General features: G+C 37.4%; 1 protein-coding gene across 5 annotated transcripts in view; it reads left to right on the forward strand.

Moving 5' to 3' along the window:
• Positions 1-24460, forward strand: part of Prr16 (proline rich 16) — a 296734-nt gene that overhangs the window by 167889 nt on the left and 104385 nt on the right. For 4 of the 5 annotated variants that reach the window (XR_008219183.1, XR_008219180.1, XR_008219181.1 and 1 more), the window contains exon 2: positions 13878-14786. Coding sequence is in view for 1 of the 5 variants with exons in the window: in XM_052742176.1 (XP_052598136.1) it covers positions 13878-14639 (762 nt within the window). In the remaining 4 variants the exon portion in view is untranslated. Of the gene's footprint in view, positions 1-13877; positions 16343-24460 lie in introns of those variants that run through there. The other variant, XM_052742176.1, reaches the window with a different exon arrangement.

Genomic DNA, 24460 nt, shown 5'->3' on the forward strand with positions numbered 1-24460 from the left:
GAAGTCATTGCTTGTACTAATCTTGATGTGTTTCCCTTGTGTTTATCACTACCATTTTCAGAGTTTCTGGACCTATTATGCTCTTTAATCTATTTTGAGTTGATTTTTTTATAGATGGTGGAATATAAAAATATAAAGGTCTACTTTTAATCTTCTACATATGAATATTCAGTTTTCTTAGGATCAATTTGATGAAAAAGTTGTTTTTCTTCAAGGTATATTTTGATATATTTTTAAAAATTATTATTATTATTGTTGTTGTTGTTGTTATTGTTATTACATCCTCTCCTCTCAGTCATTCCCACCTACCCTCCCCTCTGCCCCTCCCCATCCACTCTGTTTCTATTCAGCAAAAGGCAGGCCTCCCATGGATGTCAACCAAACTTGGCAAATCAAGTTGCAGTAAAACTAGGCACCTCCCCTTGTATTAAAGCTGGACAAGGCAACCCAGTATGAGGCATAGGGTCCCAAAAGCTGGCAAAAGAGTCAGAGATAGCCCCCACTCCCACTGTTAGGAGTCCCACAAGAAGACCAAACTACACAACTGAAACATATATGCAGAGGGCCTAGTCAGTCCCATGCAGTCTCCCTGATTGTTGGCTCAGTCTCTGTGAGCCCCTATGAGCCCAGGTTAGCCGATTCTATGTGTTTTCTTGTGTTGTTGACGCCTCTGGCTCCTACAACCCTTCCTCCCCATCTTCTGCAGGATACTTGAGCTCTTTCCAATGTTTCACTGTGAGTCTCTGCATTTATTTCCATCAGTTGCAGGATGAAGCCTCTCTGATGACAATAGGGCACCAATGTATGAATATAGCAGGATATCATTAGGCATCATTACATTGACTTTTTTTTTTTGCCAGTCCTTTGTGGTTCTATCCTGGGTCTCTGGGTATCCAGCCTCTGGGTCCTGGCACTCTAGGCAGTGTCAGGGGTGGGCTCCCTCTCATGACATGGGTCTCAGGCTGGACCAGTCATTGTTAGCCACTCCCACAGTTTCTTTGTCACCTTTACTCAGGCACATCTTGTAGGCAGGACAAATTGCAGGTCGAACATTATGTGCCTGGGTTGGTGTCCCAATCCCACCACTGGACGTCCTGCTTGGTTACAGGAGATGGCCAGTTCCGGCAATGCATCCTCTATTTCTAGGAGTCTTAGTTAGGACCACTCTTATAGATTCCATGGAGTTTCCATTGCACTAGGTTTTTACCTCACCTTGAAATGCCCCCTCCCTTTCCAGTTGTCTCTTCTAGAACTTTCTCCTCCAGTGCCTCCCAGATGATCCCTCCTGTTTCCATCCCCACCCACCTACAGTAGATCGGCAAAATCTATTTTATTTCCCCTTCCTGGGGAGGTCCAAGTGTAGCATGAATCTTAAAAGTTCTTATTAGTAAAATCAAACCTGAGGCCAGTTATTGGAGTGAACACTGGAAGCTCAGAGAGACAGAACAAGCCACAGCTAACCTCACCTGGCCAACTTCTCAGCTGATCTTGTTTCCTCAGACTGGAAGCCTCTGTGTCCTCATATCTGAATGGCTCTCAGCTGAACTGTGCTGCTCAAAACCTAAAAGCTTAACCAGCCAAATGCTTCTAGTTTCTGGTCGTCACGTGTTACATACCCTCTGCTTTCTACCACCAATCCCTGGGATTAAAGGCGTGAGTCACCATGCTTGGCTGTATCCTTGAACAGATGGATTTCTGCCTCTGGAATGCTAGGATTAAAGGCGTGTGCTACCACTGCCTATCCTAAGTATTTAGTGGTTTTTCTGTTCTCCAACCCCAGATAAGTTTATTAGGGTACACAATATTTTGGGGAGCACAATATCACCACATCCAAGCATTTCACCTTTAGCCCTCTTTGTTACCCAGCTTCTCTGACTTTGTGGATTGTAGCATGATTATCCTTTACTTTACAGCTAATACTCACTTATGAGTACATACCATGTTTGTCTTTCTGGGTCTGGGTTAATCCTAATCTCCCTTAGGATTATTTCTTTTCTAGTTCCATACATTTACCTCAAATTTTCATGCTGTCATTGTTTTTAACAGCTGAGTAATATTCCTTTGTGTGAATGTACCACGTTTTCTTTATCTATTCTTCAGTTGAGGGATGTCTAGGTTGTTTCCAGATTCTGGATCTTATGAATAAAGCTGCTATGAACATAGTTAAGCAAGTATCCTTATGATATGATGGAGCATCCTTTGGATATATGCCCAAGAGTGGTATAGCTGATTCTTGAGGTAGATTGTTTCCCAATTTTCTGAGAGACTTCCATATTGATTCTCAAAGTGGCTGTACAAGTTTATACTTCCACCAGCAGTGGAGTGTTCCCCTTGCTCCACATCCTTGCCAGCATGAGTGGTCACTTGTGTTTTTGATCTTAGCCATTCTGACAGGTCTAAGATGGAATCTCAGAGTCATTTTGGTTTGCATTTCCCTGGTGACTAAGGACGTTGAACATTTCTTTAAGTGTTTTTCAGTCATTTGAGAATTCTCAATCTCTGTTTATATCTATAGCATCTATTTTTAATTGGATTATTTGAATTTTTGATATCTGATTTCTTGAATTCTTTATATAATTAGGAAGTCAGCCTTCTGTCAGATATGGGGTTGATAAAGATCATTACCCATTACCTAGGATGTCATTTTGTCCTATTGACAGTGTCCTTTGCCTTCCAGAAACTTTTCCGTTTCAGGAGGTCCCAGTTACTGATAATCGTCGTGTCTGTGCTATTGGTTTCTATTCAGGAAATTGTCTCCTGTACCAGTTCATTCGAGACTATTTCCCACTTTCTCTTCTATTAAGTTTAGTGTATCTGGATTTATGTTGAAGTCTTAGATCCACTTGGACTTGAGTTTTGTGCAAGGTGATAGATATGGATCTATTTGTATTCTTCTACAAGCACACATCCAGTTAGAATAGCACCATTTGTTGATGATGCTTTCTTTTTTTCCATTGTATTTTGGTTTCTTTGTCAAAGATCTGGTGTTCATAGCTACATGGATTTATGTCTGGGTCTTTGATTCGATTACATTGATCTACCTGTCTGTTTTTATGCCAGTACCATGTGGTTTTATTGCCATAGCTCTGTAGTAGAGCTTGAAATCAAGAATGGTGTTACATCCAGTAGTTCTTTTATTGTACAGGATTGTTTAGCTGTCCTGGGTTTTTTATTTTTCCATATGAATTTTATTGGAATTTTTATGGGGATTTCTTTGAATCTGTAGATTGCTTTTGGTAAGATGGCATTTTTTTTTTTTACTGTATTAACCCTAGCAATCCATGAGCATAGGAGAGGTGATATCTTCTCCAATTTCTTTCTTTAAAACTTGAAGTTCTTGTTATACAGGTCTTTCACTTGCTTGGTTAGAGTTATACCAAAATATTTTATATTATTTGTGGTTATGGTGAAAGGTGTTGTTTCCCTGATATTTTTTCTCTGCCCATTTGTCATTTGTATATAGGAGAGCCACTGGTTTTGTTTGTTTGTTTGTTTTTGTTTTTATTTTTTTGAGTTAATCTTGTATCTATCCACTTCGCTGAAAGTGTTTATCAGCTGAAGGAATTTCTTGGAAGAATTTTTGGGTCATTTATGTATACTATCATATCATCTGCAAGTAGCAATACTTTTGACTTCTTCCTTTCCAATTTGTATCCCCTTTATCTCCCTTAGGTGTCTTATTTCTCTAGCTAGAACTTCAAGTACTATATTGAATAGATACGGAAAGAGTGGACAGTGTTTTCTTGTTCCTGGTTTTAGTGGAATTGCTTTGACTTTCTCTCCATTTAATTTGATGTTGGCTATTGGCTTGTTGTATTCTGTCTTTATTATGTTTAAATATGTCTCTTGTATCCCTGATCTCTCCAAGACTTTTATCATGAAGGGGTGTTGGATATTGTCAAAGGATTTTTCAGCATCTAATGAGATGGTCGTGTGGTTTTTTTCTTTCAGTTTGTTTATATGATGGATTACATTGACAGATTTTTTTGTATCTTAAACCATCCCTGCATCTCTGGGAAGCCTACTTTATCATGGTAGATGATCTTTTTGATTTGTTCTTGAATTCAGTTGACTGAATCAGTATTTATTTATTTTTATTAATTTATCTCCCAATTAATTTATCTCCCTCCTCTCCCCCCATTCCTCCCTTCCCTTCTGCCCTCCCCCTCCCAATCCACACTTCCTCTGTTTCTGTTTAGAGAGTAACCGGCCTCCCATGGGTATCAACAAAGCATGACATATCCATTTGCAGTAAGACTAAGCAGCTCCCCTTATATTAAGGTTGTACAAGGCAATCCAGTATGAGGAATAAGTTCCCAGGAGCCAACCAAAGCATTAGAAACAGCCCCTGCTGCCATTGTTAGGAGGTTTACTAGTATTCTACTGAGTCTTTTTTCATCAATGTTCATGAAGGATATTGGTCTGTAATTCTTTCTTTGTTGAGTGTTTGTGTGGTTTGGGTATCAGGGTCACTGGGGCCTCATAAAGTAGATTTGTCAATGTTCCTTCTGTTTCTGTTTTGTGAAATAATTTGAGAAGTATTGATATTAGCTCTTCGTTGAAAGTCTGGTATAATTCTTCACTAACACTGTCTGGGTTTTTTTTTTTTTTTTTTTTTTTTTTGGTTGGGAGACTTTTAATGACTGTTTCTATTTCCTTAAGGGTTATTTATATGTCTCTTTAATTGTTATCTGATTTTTATTTAACTTTGGTTATACGTATCTATCAAGAAATTTTTCCTCTCTCCAATCTCTTTCATTTCTTTCTCACCTTTCCCTTGTTTCACACACAAGTGTGTTTACAACCAGTTGAGTTCATATCGTGTCGCTGTGTGTATATTGTTTTGGGTAATGACTTTTTAGAATTGGATAACCATTTATCAATGGTGGGGCCCAATGATTTTTTTTAGTTTAAAAATACATATTTATTATATTTCATACTATATTAATAAATGTGTATATACATGTGTATTTCTATGTATTCATGAAAATAGAATTTTTTAAAAATATACAATTAAAAATAATTTAATGTTTTAATTAAGGTGTGTGACAAGCTATAAAATTACTGATTCTGAAGGTCATGATGAAGGTTTCAATTATCTTTTTGTTGTTATTGTTTTCACCTTTTATTGTAAATAGATTGTTTTCTCATATAACATATCCTGACTACAGTTTCACTTCCTTTTATTCTTCCTAGTTCCTCTCACTGTCACATGTAATTATATTTTAACTAAAATTTTTTTCTTTGAAAAATAAAAACAAATAAAAAAATAAGTAAGTCTATAAAATATTTTCCTTTTTTTTTTTTTAGATTTCCAACTTTGAGGACTACAGGCTTTTAAATATGACCTAATGAGTCATTGTACTTCCTCAACATCTGTTGTTATGTCTTCCTTTTGTTTCTGATTTTGTTAATCTGATTATTCTTTTTCTGCCTTTTAGTTAGTTTGAATACGGGTTTGTCTATCTTGTTGAATTATCAAAGAACCAATTCTTTGTTTCATTGAGTGTTTGTATTGTTCTCTTTGTTTCTATTTTACTGATTTCAGCCCTCATTTTAACTGTTTCCTGCCATCTACTCCTCTTGGGTCTGTTTCCTTCTTTTTGTTACAGAGCTTTCCGGTGTGCTGTTAAGTTGCTAGTTTGAGATCTCTACAAATTCTTCATGTAGGTACTTAGTACTCTGAACTTTCTTCTTAGTACCACTTTCATAGTATTCCATAAGTTTGGGTATGTTTTGCATTCATTTTCATTGAATTCTAGGAAGTCTTTAATTTCCTTCTTTATTTCTCCTTGACCCTGTGGTCTTTCAGTATAGAGTTGTACATTGTATATAGTGAGTTTGTAGGCTCTCTGTTGTTTCTGTTGTTGCTGAAATCCAGTTTTAATCTGTGGTGGTTTGATAGGATGCATGAAGTTATTTCAATTTTCTTGTATCTGTTGAGATGTGCTTTGTGACTTAGTATGTGGTCAGTTTTGGAGAAGGTTCCATGAGGTGCTGAGAAAAAGGTTTATGTTTTTGTGTCAGGATGAAATGTTCTGTAGGTAACTGTTAGGTCCATTTGGTTTATAATGACTGTTAACTCCATTATTTCTCTTTTTGGTATATGTCTGGGTGACCTGTTCATAGGTGAGAGTGGGGTAGTGAAGTCTCCTACTATTAATATGTGAGGGTTGATGTATGATTTCAGCTTTAGTAATGTTTCTTTTACAAATGTGGGTGCCATTGCATTTGGTGCATAGATGTTGAGAACTGAAATATCATCTTGGTGGATTTTTTCCTTTGATGAGTATGACGTGTTCTTCCCCATCTCTTTTGATTAAATTTGATTTGAAGTCTATTTTGATAGATATTAGAATAATTAAACCAGCTTGCTTCTTAGGTCCATTTGCTTAGAAAATCTTTGTTCAAACTTTTACTCTGAGGTAATGTCTATCTTTGATGTTGAGGTGTGTTTCTTATGGATCTTGTTTTCTTATCCATTCTGTTAGTCTGTGTCTTTTTTTTTTCTCTGTGACAGGGTTTCTCTGTGTAACATCTCTGGCTGTTCTAGAACTTGCTTTGTAGACTAGGGTGGCCTTTAACTCAGGATCTGCCTGCCTCTGCCTCTTGAGTGCTGGGATTAAAGGTGTGTACCACCACCACCCAGCAGCCTATGTCTTTTTATTAGGGAATTGAGTCCATTGATTTTGAAAGATATCGATGACCAATGATTTTTAATTCCTGTTACTTTGTTGTAGTTAATGGTGGTGGTAGTGTGTGTGTGTGTGTGTGTGTGTGTGTGTGTGTGTGTGTGTGTATTTTCCTTCTTTCTTTCGGACATGCTGATGTGAGATTATTTATTGCCTGAGTTTTCATGAGTCTACTTAACTTTCTTGGGTTGTAGTTTTCCTTCTAGTACCTTCTGTAGGGCTCTGTTTGTGGATAGATATTGTTTAAATGTGATTTCATCATGGAATATCTTGTTTTCTCCATCTACACTGATTAAAAGTTTTGCTGGGTATAGTAGTCTGGGCTAATGTCTGTATTCTCTTAGAGTCTGTAGCACACCTGTGCAGGCCCTTCTGACTTTTAGAATCTCCATTGAGAAGTCAGATGTAATTCTAATAGGTCTGTATTTATATGTTACTTGGTCATTTTCTCTTTTAGCTTTTAATATTCCTTGTTCTCTGTGTTTAGTGTTTTGATTATTATGTGGTGTGGGAACTTTCTTTTCTGGTCCAAACTATTTGGTGTTCTGTAAGATTCTTGTACCTTTCTAGACATCTCCTTCTTTAGTTTAGGAAATTTTTCTTCTATAATTTTGTTAAAACTGTTTTCCAGGACTTTGAATTTGGAATCTTCTTCTTCTTCTCTTCCTATTATTCTTAGGTTTATTCTTCTATTCCTGTTATTTTTTGTTTGTTTGTTTGTTTGTTTCACAGTGTCACAGATTTCTTTTTGTGTCAGGAATTTTTTATTTGTTTTTGTTTTTTCGAGACAGGGTTTCTCTGTGTAGCTTTGCGCCTTTCCTGGATCTCGCTCTGTAGACCAGGCTGGCCTCGAACTCACAAAGATCCGCCTGCCTCTGCCTCCTGAGTGCTGGGACTAAAGGCGTGCACCACCACCGCCCGGCTCGGGAATTTTTTAGATTTAACATTTTCTTTGACTGCTGTATCAATTTCCTCTGTTTCTTCAATGCCTGAGATTTTTCTCTTCCATCTCTTGTATTCTGTTGGTGATACTTCTGTAGTTCCTCTTCCCTTACCTCGATTTTCCATTTCCAGATTTCCCCCAGTATGTATTTTTTTTTATTGCTTCTATTACCATTTTTATGTCTTTAGCAGTTTTGTTTCCTTCAACTGTTTTTTTCTTGGCTTTCTTTACATTCTTTAAAGGATTCATTGATTTCCTCCAATTTTTTTGATTGTCTTTTCCTAGATTTCTTTAAGGGATTTATTCATTTCCTCTTTAAGGGTCTTTATCATCTTCATAAATTTGGATTTAAGGTCATTTTCTTATGCTTCAGCTGTGGTAGAACATTCAATGCTTGCTGTAGTAGGATTGCTGGGATTTGGTGGTGACTTATTGTCCTGGCTGTTTTTGATTGTGTTCTGTTTAGGTATCTGGATTTGGGCTGATTTTATGTCAAGGTGCCATTCTCTGGGTTTGACTTTTTTGGATGGATGTTTTGTTCCTTGGTTTCTGTTTCCTTTCTGGTCTTCCTGGCTAGAGTGACCTGTGGTTGAGTAGAGGGACTCTGCCAGAGTTGGGAACTGGACTTCTGATGGCCTGCATGGCCTCTGGTCCTGCAGGTAGTTGCCACCCAAGTTGAGGACTGGAATTCTGGTGATGCGCATGGTCTCTGATCTTGCCGACATTTTCTGGGGTTCAGCATTCTGACCTGGCTTCCAGTGGAATATGAGGCTCTTGTTTGGTTTTCAGGAAACAGGTCTGGTCCCTAGGGTTCAGGATGCTGGTCTTGCTTCTGGCTGAGTAGGAGGTTTCTGCCAAAGGTTTGGGCCATTATATAGTGAAAAGGAGAGGAGGGTGGTTGGGTTTATCCTGGGCAGGCATGGTCAGGGTGGAAGAGTGGTCTTACCTGGGTTTCAAGATGCTGGTCTGGCCTCTGGTGGGATAGGAGGCTTCTGACAGAGTTGTGGGCTTGGATACAGTGATGAGAAGAAGAGAGGCAGTTGGAGTTATGATGGATGAGTGTAGGTGTGGTTGATGTGGACTAGTTTCCATGGACGTGACCTGACCTATGGTGGGGTTGGAGGGGCTTCAGCTGGTTTTCAGGAAGCTGACCTGACTTCTGGTAGGGTAGGAGGCTTGTTTATGGTATCTCTGGTGAAGAACAAATTTACAGATTTATTTTCTGGGTATTTAATCACATTCCACTTCTCTCTGTGTCTGTTTAGAAGCAATATGATACTGTGTGCTTTGCCACAACTCTGTAGTGCACTTTGAAATAATGTGGTTTTTGTGCAGCCAACATTGTTGCTTTTGCTCAACATTGCTTTGGATAATCATAGATATCTGAGTTTTCATAGGAATTGTGGGATTTTGTTTCTAGATGTGTGAAGAGTGTTACTGGTAATGAGATGAGGCATTGCTTTAAATCTGTGGGCTGTCTTTCTGTAGTATTACTATCCTAATGACATTATTTGTCTTGGTGCTAAATCATGTTACTTCAGGCTACCTTTGGGATTCTCAACACTGTTTAGGTTTTCCCATCACTTGTGTGTCAGTGTGTGCTTACATGTGCATGTAGTATGCACATGTGTGGGTGTGTGTTTTTATTTGTGTGGAGGCCACAGGTCAATGTCAGGTGTCTCTTTGATCACTCTCCATCTTATTTCTTGAGATAGTGTCTCTCACATAATTGATCTAGACTGGATGGCCAGAGTTTTATATGTGGGAAGGTTTCTGAGAGATTGAACTCAGAACATGATGCTTTTGTAGGAAGCACTTTACCAGCTGGGCTATCCCCTCAGCATGTCTCTATTGCTTTCCAGAGGCCAATCTCTCTGTCTTAGAATGTGGTGTTTTCTTTGTTGCCCTGGCTCTTCACAGTGTCTTACAGAGAGAAATTCTTTTCTGCAATCTTCTTGCTTCCCTTAGTGAATCCATTTATTCTACTCTATATTTACTAAATCAATCAATTGCTAATGGATATTTAGATTATCACTAGTTTTTTCATTCATATTTATTTGCTTATGTATATATTTTGAACTATAACAAATTAAAAGAAACAAATAAAAATCCAGTGAAGAAAACTGTTACGGGATTCCATGTCTATAAATATGTTAGTTTTCCTGGAGTAGGATGGAATTTGTTCTTAAAAGAGCTGTACCAAAGATCTACACCTTACCTCATTTGTAAGATATTGACAATCTTGTAAGTTGAGTTTATATCTGTATTAGTAATGTATAAATTTCTCATTTATTCAAATCACAACTAACAATTTACATTAAAAAAATGTATTCTGGTGCTGTTCCTGCCCCTCATCAGCTGCAGGACTCAGGAGAATGGCCCTTACACCTTTCCTGGGCAGCACAGTAGAGCCAGCCCTGAAGGTGCAGGTGTGGGAGAAGGACCCTGAGGAATTGAAAGCCAGGAACTGGTTCCACCCCTTCTCATCTCTTCATGGCTTAAAGGAGTGAATTAGCCTGGACAGTGTTGGAGAGCTCACCCTGGTGGTGAGGACAGGGAAGAGCTGGCGGGCTGACCAACCCTGCAACTACCCAAGCCCAGAACCAAGTTATATGTTGGCCCACCCTAACATCCACCCCATTTTTGATCTGCTGGAGTAAGGAGGTTGGGGTAGGGGAGCTGAGTCAGTCCTGTAGACTCAGGGCTGCAGGATCTCCATGACACGGAGCAGCAATGGGATGTCCAGGAAGAGTCCCAGGGAGGGCCCAGCATCGATGGTGCAGCAGAGACAAAATATCCTTGAATCAGACCAATCATTCTTTGTGATAAACGCCTGCAAGTAAAAATGTATGGATAAAGGGGTTTACTGTGTGACTCAGTGTTTCACACTACAGCTTCCATGATGAGATTTTCCCCTTCTTCCTTACCCCTTTTTTTCCCTTAAATTTTATCTTGTTTTATTTTGGGGGAGTAGAGACAGGTGGGATTGGGAGGCACGATGTGAAAGACACAAGGAATAAATAAATAAATAAATGTTAAAAATGAACAAAAAACTGTATTCTCTCTCTGACTAAGCAATTGGCATTAAATTCTACATCATTTTTATTTAATGTATATACATATATATTTTATATTTTTCAATTTCTGTTAAGATTGAGAGCTTTTATATTCTTAATTATTTATGTGTGCATCTTATATAAATTACTTGCTCATAAGCACCCCTTGCCTAATTTTCTTATGTATGTGAGTGTTCTTATATGGATATGATCTTTGAATCGTTTCATTTATTTAGTTACCTAAGTTTGTATTGAGACCATGATGTTTTTTTTTCTTTATGAAAGACTTGAGTATGCTGTTAGTATAAATCACCAGCCTTAGCTTACCAGTGTAATCTCCTACTCTTCAGTAAAGGAAAACATCCATTTCTCTCAGTTTAACAAAAAATTAAACTATAATAAAATTCCAATTGTTTTCATCCAATATGACATGAATTTGTAAATTATCTTGAAGTATTTATAATTTGTACAAGTATCTGATGTTTACCAAATTTTTTTGGTTTTTAATTTATTAACTTTAGTATGCAAAGTAATAAGTTTCATCATTATATTTTCAAGCATACTCCATTGTATTTTGTCCTATAATTATTCTTTATTACTATCTCTCATTCCCTTCTTCTCTCTTACTGTGTCCCCTGCTCCCCACAAATAGTCCTTTCATGCTATATTGGCCTAATTTTTGATGGTCTATAATACTTGTTTTTTGAGCCTTTTTGTTGCTCCAAATGTTTTATAATTCTTTTTCTGTGTCCTGTAATTTCTTTGTGGTATGTTAAGAGATGATTTATATTTTTCTGTTTGAAACTCTATGTAATATTTAGCTAGAATGCACTTCTGTTATAAAAATATATATTAACACATTGTCTCTTTGAATCCTGCTTCTCACACTTCTGGAGCTGATTTTGAAACATGTGGCAATTTATTGCAACAATCTCACAGTGTAGCTGATAGCTCACTCTCCACCTCCTGTCTCATAGTGTGCTTCAGCAGTGAAGTCTCCTTTAGAGCTCCCATATTCCATTCTCTTTATCAGCTCTTTCTGAAAGTATGCTTGAACTATTGCTCTTCTGCCACTTAGATCTGTCTCAAGTCTCAGGAGGACTGCACCCACCTGTCTTAAGGGGTCTGTCTCAGTCCCCTTGTAACATCAAACAAACTGTCTAGCACTTGAAAGTCATGCTTTTACTGTTACTAGTGGAAGATCCCTAAGATCATGCTGATGCCAGGCAGTCCCACTACGTTCCTTGCTCCATGAGAGCAGTGTTGGTTTCTGCATTTTATTATCTTTGCATCAATAGACATGCAGGAAATGAGAGTGTAGAGATAGAGAACAGTCAGGAATTATCAAAACCTCAGGCTTGTGCCATGTTTTTCATAATAGATGAGGTTTTTTTTTTTTTTTTTAATAAGTTTAATGAGACTGAAAGCTAGGGGTAGTTACCTCCTCAGGGAAAATAGACCACAGCCCCAATGAATCAAGATCGTTTCCTTACCTTTGTATCTATTAGCCGTCTCATAACTGCAATTTCTACATAACTGACTAAGAACTAGAGAACATGTCAGTAACCATATGATCTTTTATGAGTAAGTTTCTTCTAGAATATTTCTTTTAGAGTAACTGATCAAGTTCTAAAATTATGTCACATGTAGCAATCAGAGGGAAAAATGCTTTTACACTTTTGACCTAAAGAAACAATCCTGAAAGCATTTACTAACAAATATTTTCTCAGCCCTCCTAAGTACTACTTACTACTTATAATACTTCAGGGAACAATAATCAAAAACCCACCACACTCATTGAAAAGAGGCAGGGTCTACACCAAAAACAGTATTTCAATACTCAGGTTGCTATTCAACACGTAATTCAAAATCATGTGAATCATTTGAAAGAAAGAAATACAATTATTTGGGAATATTTAATAAATCAGCATGACATACAGTTACAGGAGGGAGGACAAGTTTTACATAAAGATTGACTTCTGAACTAAAAAAAAAATGTTTTTTTAGATTTGTAGGCATTGATTTGATCAAGAGGTGGTGGGGGGCATTTCATGAAGAACTATTACTGCGTACGAACACTCTGTAGCAGGAAGTAAATTAACAATTATGAGAGTTTAAAAGAAGGCCTAACATATTTGGTTAAAGGAAATAAAAAGAGAAAATATTTAGAGTTAAGGATCTGAAGAATTTTTCAGAGTTTCAAGTGAAGTTCTAAGCTAGAACTTTTTGAATTGAGACAAAACTTTGTCATCTACAAAGTACACTCTCAAGAACTGCATGATGAAGTAAGAAAAACAAATCACAAAAAAGCATGAAATGTTTTGCGTGAGCTTATGATTTTATGCTGAGCCTCATTTGGCTGTCCTCAACATGTTCGGGGGACTGTCTCAGTTAGGGTGCCTACTGCTGTGAAGAGACACCATGACCATGGCAGCTCTTATAAGGAAACATTTAATTTGGTCTGGCTTACAGTTCAGAGGTTTAGTTTATTATGATGGTAGGAAACATGGTGGCACTCAGGCAAACATGGATCTTGAGAGGTGGTACAGAGTTCTACATTCCGATCTGCAGGTACTGAAGAGAAAGAGACACTGGGCCCGGCTTGAGCATCTGAGACCTCAAAGCCACCCCCAGTAACACACTTCCTCCAATAAATCCATACATATTTCAACAAGGTCACATCTCCTAATACTTCCACTCCTTATGGGCTTATGGGGGCCATTTTCATTCAAACCACAGGGTCTAAGAAAGGACAGTCATCTTATTAAATGCCCAGCCATTATCCAAAATGTTGAGATGATTTTTCAGCATAGAAGTGACGCTCTGTAGCTTTCTAAATGCTAATCAGACACGAAGTTTCAACTTTTTCATTTTTAAATATTGGTCATGTTTTTTTTGCAGCTGAATTCTACCTTTGGTGGTGGTAGCAGAGCCATGAAGAAAAATAACGTATTAGGTTCTAGGCTTATGAGATTTTTTTTTTTTTTATATCAAACAGTTGGTACCTTGTGTGATGGCCACTATCTCTAAATGTATTGACTAAAATGTTCAGGTAGCATTGAAGTTACCAGTTCAAGATCAGTCAGGGCTTCCGTAAAGCAATCAAAGCTGGCCAGAAAAGAACAGCCTTATGTGTGTTTTGTTTCCGGTTGCTCTTCAACACAATTACCTTGTCCTTTCCACCAGGTGGTTGACCAGATTGATACCCTGACTTCTGACCTGCAGCTGGAGGATGAGATGACTGACAGCTCCAAGACAGACACGCTGAACAGCAGCTCCAGCGGCACAACGGCGTCCAGCATAGAGAAGATCAAAGTGCAGGCCAATGCCCCCCTCATTAAACCTCCAGCACACCCATCTGCTATCCTCACGGTTCTGAGAAAGCCAAATCCTCCACCACCTCCTCCAAGGCTGACACCTGTGAGGTGTGAAGAGCCTCCGAGAGCGGCGCCGCCGACTGTCAATCCTGTAAAGACCAACGGCACCCTCCTACGGAATGGAGGCTTACCGGGTAGACCCAACAAAATTCCAAATGGAGACATCTGTTGCATACCCAATAGTAACTTGGACAAGGCCCCAGTGCAGTCTCTGATGCCCAGACCTGAAAAGGACAGGAGTCCCCAAGTAGGGCCTCCTCGGGAACGAGTACGGTTCAATGAAAAGGTACAATACCATGGCTATTGTCCTGACTGTGAGACCCGGTATAACGCAAAGAATAGGGAGGTCCAAATGCACAGTGAACCAGTCCATCCGCCTGGAAAGATCCCTCACCAAGGCCCTCCCTTCCCTCCTCCACCTCATCTCCCCACTTTCCCATTAGAAAATGGGGGACTGGGAATAAGCCACAGTAACAGCTTCCCCCCTCCCACACCTGCAGCTGTGCCTCCTCCCACTGCACCAAAACCACAGAAGACTATCTTGAGAAAATCCACCACTACCACAGTGTGATGTCTGCCATTTAAGAAAACGTTTTGTTTGTTTTTAATTTTCTATATGATAAACATAAAATGATAAGTAATGAGCACTTTCTACTCAAGCAATAAAAAGCCCAAATATATTAATCTGCATTCGACAAAGTGGCATAAAAATCACCTGGTAAGTATGCAGAGTGATGCTTCTGTCCTGGATGTACATTGTTTTACATGTTCCTTCATCAGAAACTGCCAAATAATGAGAAAGTATGAATGCATTTTATTTTTTGCAATTGACCTATGACAAACTGTGACCTTCAGATTCCAAGTATTTTGATTTATTATAAGGGATGGGATATCAAATATTTTGATTTGTTGATAAAGCCAGGGCAATTCATTTCATTCATGCCTAACTCATCTATGCATTGATGATGTCATAATTCTCCCTTTGATCTAATGTTTTTTAATAAGAATTTTAATACCGAAGGACTATTTTATTATTTTTCTAAAGATGTTTGTCAATAATTTTGCATCATGAAATGCTGAGGACAATATCAAAAAGTTTATTTTCTATACTATACAATTATGAATCATGTGTTCAAATATATGTGTAATAAAATATTTTAAGCTTTGGAAACATGTCAATAAATAATGGTAAATAATGAGAAGGCCTAATGTTCCTGAGGATTAAAATGAAGTAGGGGTTCCTTTAACCCCATGTTATCATTCACTGAAATGGGAAGCAAGTCCCAAGAGTTTGGACAAGATGACATTGTATATCAGAATTTCTAGACTAACTATCATAACTCATTTGGTAAGTACATCCTTCCAACAGTTTCATATTCTACACCTCCATTATGGTACTTCTAGAACCATCTGCCGAAAGCCTTGGATGTTGTCAAGCCGTTTTTCAGAACACATTGTAGATAAGAACATTGAAAGTTTGGAATTGTTGCCTTCAGCCCATCTGAGGTAGCTCAATGTTCCTGAAAAGAAGACACACTTTTATAGGAGGGACTGTGGAGGTGTCTCTGGTCACAGAGTGTGTCCAGCAATGGCCTTTCCCCCTTTCTCTTCTGAGTTAAGGATGTCAGGGGTTTTTAATGTCCCGTATAAGAATATTTTCCTTCTACCATCAAACACAAGTCTTTCTCCTCGGTAGTATTTGCCAACTCAAGAAACTTACAAACTAAAGGGTCAGTCAGTTCCCAGCTGCACTGATTTGGAGTGATGTGATGCTTTGCTTTGGAGCTAAAACTTAGTTATCTCCCCTAAAATCATTGTGAGGGAATGTGCCAAGGTGGTGGGGGAAGGTCTTTAAGAGGTAACAGTGCCAAGCAACATGTTGATGGGAATTATTATATTGTGTGATCTGGAAAGTCTAGTGACCTTTTAAAATATTTGCCTTTTAATTTTAAAACTTTAACTTTTGCTGCTACAGGGAGGCAGCTTTATAATTTAGAATACCCCTTTAAAGAGATTTCTATTGAAATATGACAATGTATTTTTGGGAAGAATATAGAAAGAAAATAGCCTTTATTATCGAAATGAATAAATGAATGAATGAATGAACAAAATAAATGAGGAACAGATAATGTCCTGTTACAAATTTGATAGAATGCTATTTTATCTTTTTGTGTTGTACATGAGGGTGATGTAAGCTTAATAATCCAATATTTCAGAAAAGATATGAAACAAAAATGAAGAAAGACAATGAGCTGATATTTATTAACTGTATGATCAGTGTATTTAAGAGACACCACCCAGGTAAATAAATAACTGAATTGTTGAATACCAAATAATGTGTTTTTAGCTTTTTACTCTATGCATTGTCTTGAAATAAAAATTATTGTAGTTATATCACAATTTTATATCTAATATATTATTATCTTTTACACTCCAAACTAATGATAGATCCTGAACTTTATTTTCTTCCTTTAGTCCATCTTTCTTTTTCAACCAGTTACTAAGATCTAACAATCACTATATAGATTCAGATTTTGACCCATGTCGATGTCTGGGAACCATGTTGTATCTCAAGGTATCACAAATAATTCACAGAACAGAAAAAAAAATTTCTGGTAGTAAAGCAAATTGAATAAGCTGAATCACTGAAATTATTTGAATAAGGATGTTGGCTTATATCCATAGGAAGAAATCTTAGAGATCTGTAACACGAATTGCTCAACATCCTTATTAATAAAAAAACCCCCAGAGCCAGATATCAGGGTGAAAGCTGAAAGATCAGCGAAGCAGAGCAGCCAGCCACTGGTTTTTACCTCTACGAAATCCTCAGCCTAAAGAGAATGAGTTTCTGTCTCCTCATGCCTTTTATACCTTTCTCTGCCCAGACATCACTTCCTGGGATTAAAGGCATGTGTGCTTCCCAGTACTGGGATTAAAGGCATGTGCCACCACTGCCTGCTCCATTTCCAGTGTGGCCTTGAACTCACAGTGATCTAGATGGATCTCTGCCTCCCCAGTGATAGGATTAAGGCTGTGTGCCACCATTGCCTGGCCTCTATGTCTAATTTAGTGGCTGACTCTGTCCTCTAATTCCCAAGCAAGTTTACTAGGGTACACAATATATCACTACAGAGATCCAAATCTATCTCTCTTCTTGAAAATATAGGCAAATTTTCCCCATAAAAGACCATCTCTTTCTGTTTAATTGGTGACTACATCTGTTTCTAAATCAAAGTATTTATAGCAAAATATTTACCTAGAAAGTTGAGTCAAATTTCAACTAAAAATATCATGTTCATTGATTTATAATATAGATATATAGAATATATTATGTATTTTATACATATACATAATACATATAATTTTATGTAAATAATTTATTAGCCAACATAAACAGTAGAGTATAAACCATCAGGACTTTAAGTGTATTTTAAATCCATTTTTTTCAATTTTCTTTAACATAGAATATACTGTACCAATGTGATTTTTACAGAAATAATAATTTTACCACACTTACTGGAACCTGTTCTTTGAACCCATAGAAACCTGTAAACCATGTAACAAAATTAACATAGAACATCATAATATTTCCCTGGAGACATATAATTAAAACATCCCTAATGGCAGAGCAGTTTTTGTAACCAGCCAACATTGCTCGCAAAAATGAGAATTTGAAGTGCACACTCTGCCTGCTATGGAGCAGAGCATTAGGAAATAAAATAATCATTCCTCTTTCTAAAAACAAACACATAGACAGAAACACTTTATTTTCTTAAAAGCAGCTACTCGTTAGGACATGCATATGTGAAATTTTATTTACATTGAGTTTACCATAGAGTTCATGCCCATGCTCCATTGAAGGTGTGATTCCTGCTGAGTGTGACATGCAGACACTGCCTATGACAACATCCCTTCGTGGTGTAGTGCCAAAATATATTTCCATAGACATTGTAGTTGTTAATTAAAGAAGAGTGAGAATTGTATGCTTTTTCAGTATAGACACATATTTACAAATTTTAAAGGCTATTATATTTCTATTCAATAATGACAAGAAATTTGAAAAAAAAATTACCTCCCAATATTTTTAACAATTTTATAAAGGACTCAGTCTATGATTTTTAGATTTTTTCTTTATTTTTACAGAACAAGATTTCACTGTGTAGCTTTGGCTGTCCTAGAACTCGCTCTGTAGACCAGGCTGGCCTCGAACTCACAGAGATGCCTCTGCCTGCCTCTGCCTCTCGAGTGCTGCGATTAAAGTCATGCACCACCACGCCCAGCTAGATAATTCTTAAGCTAAGTAAAATATTTTCAGAAAAATACAAAAATATACAAAACTGTAGAATTCTCCCCTCTCCAATATGTTATCATTTGCATATGTTTCCTCACTAATTTACTAATGCTGAGAAGAAATGCATTTGTTTACTAAGGTGCCTTAACTGACCTAAGAAAAGCACTTAGATTTGAAGCATAGCTTCTCTGCTATTGTTCATAGAGTAAAGCAAGAAGACATTTTTTTTATGGTTTTCTATCAGTATTTGCTTTTAGCATGATCAAGGCATCACCTACGGAGAGTATGACACTATTCAGAACCTTTTATCTGTAGAGTTCAATTAAGTCTCCTTTTTCTGGTGTTCTGTGAGAAAATTCAGAGTAGTTACATTCTTAATTGCATGTAATCAAGTCAGGAGCCATTTCTTGCCTGGATATATTTCTGTACTATATATGGCTGAGACTCATAATGATCCTGAAACTTCTGGGTTTTTTTTCCTCTCTTTATTCTTTCCGGGTAACATATTTTCCTGTAATGTACAATTAAAACTGGAGCAAAAGATTGCGCTGCAATTTACTTCACTAAAATACTGATGATTTCTAAGTGAGGAAATGATTTATGAGCAACAGAGTTTTTAAAAAGTCATATCACATAATTAGGTAAAGTGCTCGGGCTGTGACAATTACTGGGCATTATCATAAAATCACATGGCATTTTCTGGGTCAATGTGTAGCTGTGGCACTATAATTAAGTTTCCAGAGTAAACATTTCAGAATTTTAGAGTCATCCAACTTTGATGATTCTGAAATAATGGCAGGCATGATGGAACTGTTAAGGCACATGGCTGTGTGGAACATACATTACAGTTGGCTTCTCTTTCATGAAGCAGTGATTATATGGGTGATGTTCCATTTGGAGCACTTAAATTTATCTTTCCTATCTCTTATGAGAGGAGCATATTTTTTTTCTGGGCATTTTTATGTTGGCATGACTCCTCATGCCTTTTTATCCCCAAACATCAACATTTAATTGTGTTCTTCACAGCCCTGAACGCTGCACAACTTTTCTTTATTCTGAATAGTTATTTTGATGCTTAGAAATAGTTACCTAATGTTGTTTTGACATTCTTAATGTGTTTGAGCTTCACAGGATATAAAAGGGGATTTCAGAAAATTTAGCCACCATCTAAATGGAATGAGTCCCTGAATAATGCAAGCCTCATTTTCTCATGTATAATAACATCAGCATCACCTGCCAGTTCTCTCCCTAAATTCAAACACTGTTATTATGAGTCTTTCTTCCAAGAAGGTCTGATTCCATAGCATTCATGCTCTTGACCCTAGGTGTGTCAATTTATTCACTAGTGTTTCCTTTGTGAATTTCATCTATTTAACACTGACCCCCGAGAACTCAAATAGCGCTGGTTCACAATGGGACCTTTAAGGAACCAGTGTGATACAACCTCTCTAATGAGAGCTGACATTCTTTTGTTATTAAACAATGGATGCAATTTCCTTCAATCTTAAAAAAAATATAACTGTCAATTCTCATAATCAAAGGGGGCTTTGGACCAGATAAATTAAATGATGTGTGTGTAGAGTGGGGGTACAAGTTCATGACAGCAAGACATGTGATATCAAACACTTTAAGGAGGCTTACTTTCTCCTGAAATACTCTTCAAAATGCTTTGTATGTATTATTTTTTATTTATCACATCATTTTTTTTTCTCCATAACATCTTGAAACTTTAGACATTTTTATTATCTAAATTTTACAAACTAGCAAAGTGTGGTATTGGAAACCAGGTGCCTGAGATCTTAGAGTCTTTCATGGCAAAATGATAAAATTGAAAGGCAAGCATATGTCCTCCACAACTCACTTTCATTACTATCTCCAGAAGTAAAGCATTGACTGAGCATTGTTCACAAATAATCTGTTGAAACCAAATTAATTATTCTCTAGAATTTGCATGAAAAGTTATTTCTTGATATACAGTGAGAAAAACAGTGTATTTCTGCATTAGTCAAGAGTACCTACATCCCCATTCTACCAGAGCAAATAACTCTAGTGTCTGTGCCTTCCTAAGCCCATAGCACCCATTTAAAAAATAAGCTGTAAAGATCCAAATTCATCTTCTAGGGCAGACAGCAACAGCCAAAGTAGGTGGAACTGAAGACACTCTGTCAGGCTTTCATGCATCATTAGTAACACTAGTCATGTGAACCCATCATGCTTACTACCATGTCCAAAGATTGATGGGTTTGTAGTGTCTATGACCTCATCATTTTAACAGTGGTCAAAGATCCCCCTCCTTTTTATATCATGTCATGTTGCTTTCATTTCAACACAATTAAGATGTTTTGTTATTTGAATAATAAATAAGAGAAAATAAATATACCTGACAAGAGCCGTATTAAAAATTCAGTAAAGGAAATGAACATTTGTGTGTGTGTGTGTGTGTGTGTGTGTGTGATAGAGAGAGAGAAAAAAGGAGAGAGAGAGAGAGAGAGAGAGAGAGAGAGAGAGAGAGAGAGAGAGAGAGAGAGAGAGAGATGAGATATTTGTATTTTATTTTAACCTCTAAGTACATTATAAGTCTGTCTGAGGCTACTCACCACCCTATAATATTTTATGTAAACATTTCAGAATTTCTTATTAAATTTTTCTTGAACAAAATTTCTTTGAAAGGGTATTAATCTTTTTTATCCCAGAAGCCTAGCACTTACTGGGTAGCCTAGATTGACCTTGAACTTACATCAGTCCTCCTGCTTCAGCCTCCTGAGTGCTGGGCTAATAAAAGGCAGCTTAAAATGCATACATAAAGAATTGTTGAGTACATTAGGTTACTATATGCATAACTTTACTCCAAAAGATGCATAAACCTGGTTTGACCACAGATACTCATAAAATAGTCAGAGAAACATGCAATCCTACCCCAGAAATATGTTCCTAGACATATACATTGGGACATTTGTATGTTTAATATGATTCAGAAGGAGAATATATTGTTATAAAACATCAAATTGAAACCAGATTGTCAAGATTTTAGTCACATCTTTTCTCAACACCTAAGAGTGTTTTAGATCAAATCATTTAACCAGATCTGAGGCCTGCTCTTAAACGAAGGCACACAAGGCTGGGGATATAGCTCATTGGTGCTTTCCCACCATACATAGGACCCATGGCTCAATCCTGAGTAATAAATCCCCAGGAAAACACATAAATAAATAAAATGAAAACCTTGGTGCTGCTTTTGATTCTTAACCTGGCTGTATCCATCTAACCCTGTATTATAGGGCAAAGAGAGTAATGGCCTCAGAAGGAAGCTGTACTTGCATCAACACATGCTAAGGTTCAAGCTTCAGCAACTTCATTGGCATTGGGGCTGAAATGAAAAATTGATGAAACAGCTTCAAGGTTGAGCAAGGCTGGAAACTTCAGGGCTACTGTATACATAGAACCACCAAATTACTCTTTCTCTGCATGTGGGAAAAACATCTCCTGAACTGTTTTGTTTGTTTATTTGTTTGTTTTTTGAAGGAATGGGTTTTGAAAGGAGTCTTATAAATGGGTTTTGAAAGGGACCTTAAGCATGCTAAAGGGTTCTAACCCTGAGTGACACCCCTGTCACATCCCAAGCTTTAATAGCATCTTCTAGATTAGAGCTAACTAGACTATGGATGGCATCATAGCTAACCACTATCTACTTCTATGCTGCAGGGTTTCAAACAGTGTTATGTCAAGCTGAATGAAATGAAAGCCCTTGTCCTGGTAGAAGTGAGATGCACGCACGACTCACCTCAGACACACCTTCTATTTTATTTACTTGAACAGCTCCCATTCTTTTCCAGCTTACATCTCTCTTGTGGTCACAGCACAAAAGCAATCAATGTCTATTCCCTCGCTTTACATAACACTCCCTAACACCTTGGCTCTGCACCTGCTCCTTATGTTATATCCTTTCTTAATTTTTTTCCTTAGATTATAAATACTTAAAAAACATTCATCCTCTACAACTACTTTATGCCTTAGCAATTTCCCCTGTATTCTTCATCTGAATGTACCACCTGCTAGCATGTTGATATTAGGCCTTAATTATTCAATGTGTATAAAAACACTTTAGCAGGTGTAAAACAACAAATAAAACCTAAGCCTTGTCATTAATCTTGTGATACTTGTCAAATTACTCATGTTCCTTGCTAATCTAGTAAATGCATTTGTATTTACTAAGGTGAATGCTAATGACATTTTATCTCATTTATGAAATGATTGTTTTACTGAAATACTTCTCTAGTTGCCATTACTACTAAGCAACCCTAATTATTTTCCTCAAACATTGACAGACCATATATACAGGTCTAGTTTTTACTTTATCACATTTTGTGAATTAGCAAGTCAGAAAACAAACATGATAGAAATCTGAGGAGAATGTAACAATAACACAAATTGTAACTGGTTTAACAAGAGTGCCGTGTTTTTTATTGCTTATGATAATATGTAATATAAGCATTAGTTAACCCATTTAGTATAGAACTTTCAAAGTAGCTAAAGCCTAATGCCAGAAGGCACCTACATATCTTGTAGCTGGAGAATTTTTCTCCAGCTCCCACCACCAAGTCCCGCCAGTCCCGGAGCCCACTTATAAAACAAACACATAGACTCTTACATTATTTAAACTGCTTGGCCGTTAGCTCAGGCCTATCATTGTCTAGCTCTCACTCTTATATTCAGCCCATTTCTATTAATCTTTACTTTGCCACGTGGCTCTTGGCTTACTGGTACTTTACATCTTCCTTGTCTTGGCAGTGGCTTCAGCTCGTCTCCCTTTTTCCTTTCTCCTTCCTCAATTCTCCTCTCTCCTTGTCCCGCCTATATTTCCTGCCTGGTCACTGGCCAATCAGTGCTTTATTTATATCGAGTGATATCCACAGCATATCTTCTGAAAACGTTTGTTCAAATAAGAGGTTAAACCATAGAATGGTTGTTTAGAATAAACAATCTATGTTTGTGTTAAAAGAATTATTTATTGGTGACATATATAATTCTGACATGAATTTATTTGTTTGGTCAGAGTTCCTAATAAAAGTGAACAAATATTCCAATGATGTACAATTCATAATGCATGGGAACAGTGCCAAAATAGACCACAATGTTATCTCATACTGTGATCATCTATTAGGATTATTTCCTCCTAATTCAAATAACCCTTCATGAAAAAGATAGAGTATTTTCAGCTTCAACTTATGTTGCAATTTTTAATATATATATTTTTTTGTTTTGTTTTGTTTTTCGAGACAGGGTTTCTCTGTGTAGCTTTGCGCCATTTCTGGATCTCGCTCTGTAGACCAGGCTGGCCTCCAACTCACAGAGATCTGCCTGGCTCTGCCTCCCGAGTGCTGGGATTAAAGGCGTGCGCCACCACCGCCCGGCCATGTTGCAATTTTTAAACTTCAGAGTTGTATCATATGATGGCTTTATTTTGCTTAATATCTACAATACACAAAAGAAGTCCTTTTGTGGGTTGATGCAGTCAATTACTCTATAAACCATGCTGGCCTCTAGCTTGCAGCTCTCCAAACCTCTGCTTCCCCAGTGCTAAGATAACAGGTATACCCCAACCAGCATGCCTGCCCTAAAAGGTCTACAGTTCTAGCATATTTCTTTTCATGGTTTCTTAGTAAATTAACTGATCATCCCCATTTCACTTTTAAGCTTCATTTGGCCTCTCCATCTTCCTCCTTCCATGTATCCAAGTCATTTTCTTTATCCTTTTTTTTATGGTTTTTCGAGACAGGGTTTCTCTGTGTAGTTTTGTGCCTTTCCTGGAACTCACTTGGTAGTCTAGTCTGGCCTCGAACTCACAGAGATCCTCCTGATTCTGCCTCCCGAGTGCTGGGATTAAAGGCATGCGCCACCACCACCCGGCCCAAGTCATATTCATTCTTGCTGAGTTTTCTATTGTAAAGTCACAATATACCTGACTAAGATGACTGCTTTAATCCTTTCCCTTCTGACCATTACCTTTGCACCTTCCTGCTCACTGACCTCTTGCCCCTATGTCTGCTTCATTCTGTCAACCCTGGTGAGAGATTTTTTTTCTTTCATCATTTAATCATAAT

This window comes from Peromyscus californicus, unplaced genomic scaffold (genome assembly GCF_007827085.1).
Source record: "Peromyscus californicus insignis strain IS unplaced genomic scaffold, ASM782708v3 Scaffold_17__1_contigs__length_78620276, whole genome shotgun sequence".
Taxonomy (NCBI): Eukaryota; Metazoa; Chordata; class Mammalia; order Rodentia; family Cricetidae; genus Peromyscus; species Peromyscus californicus.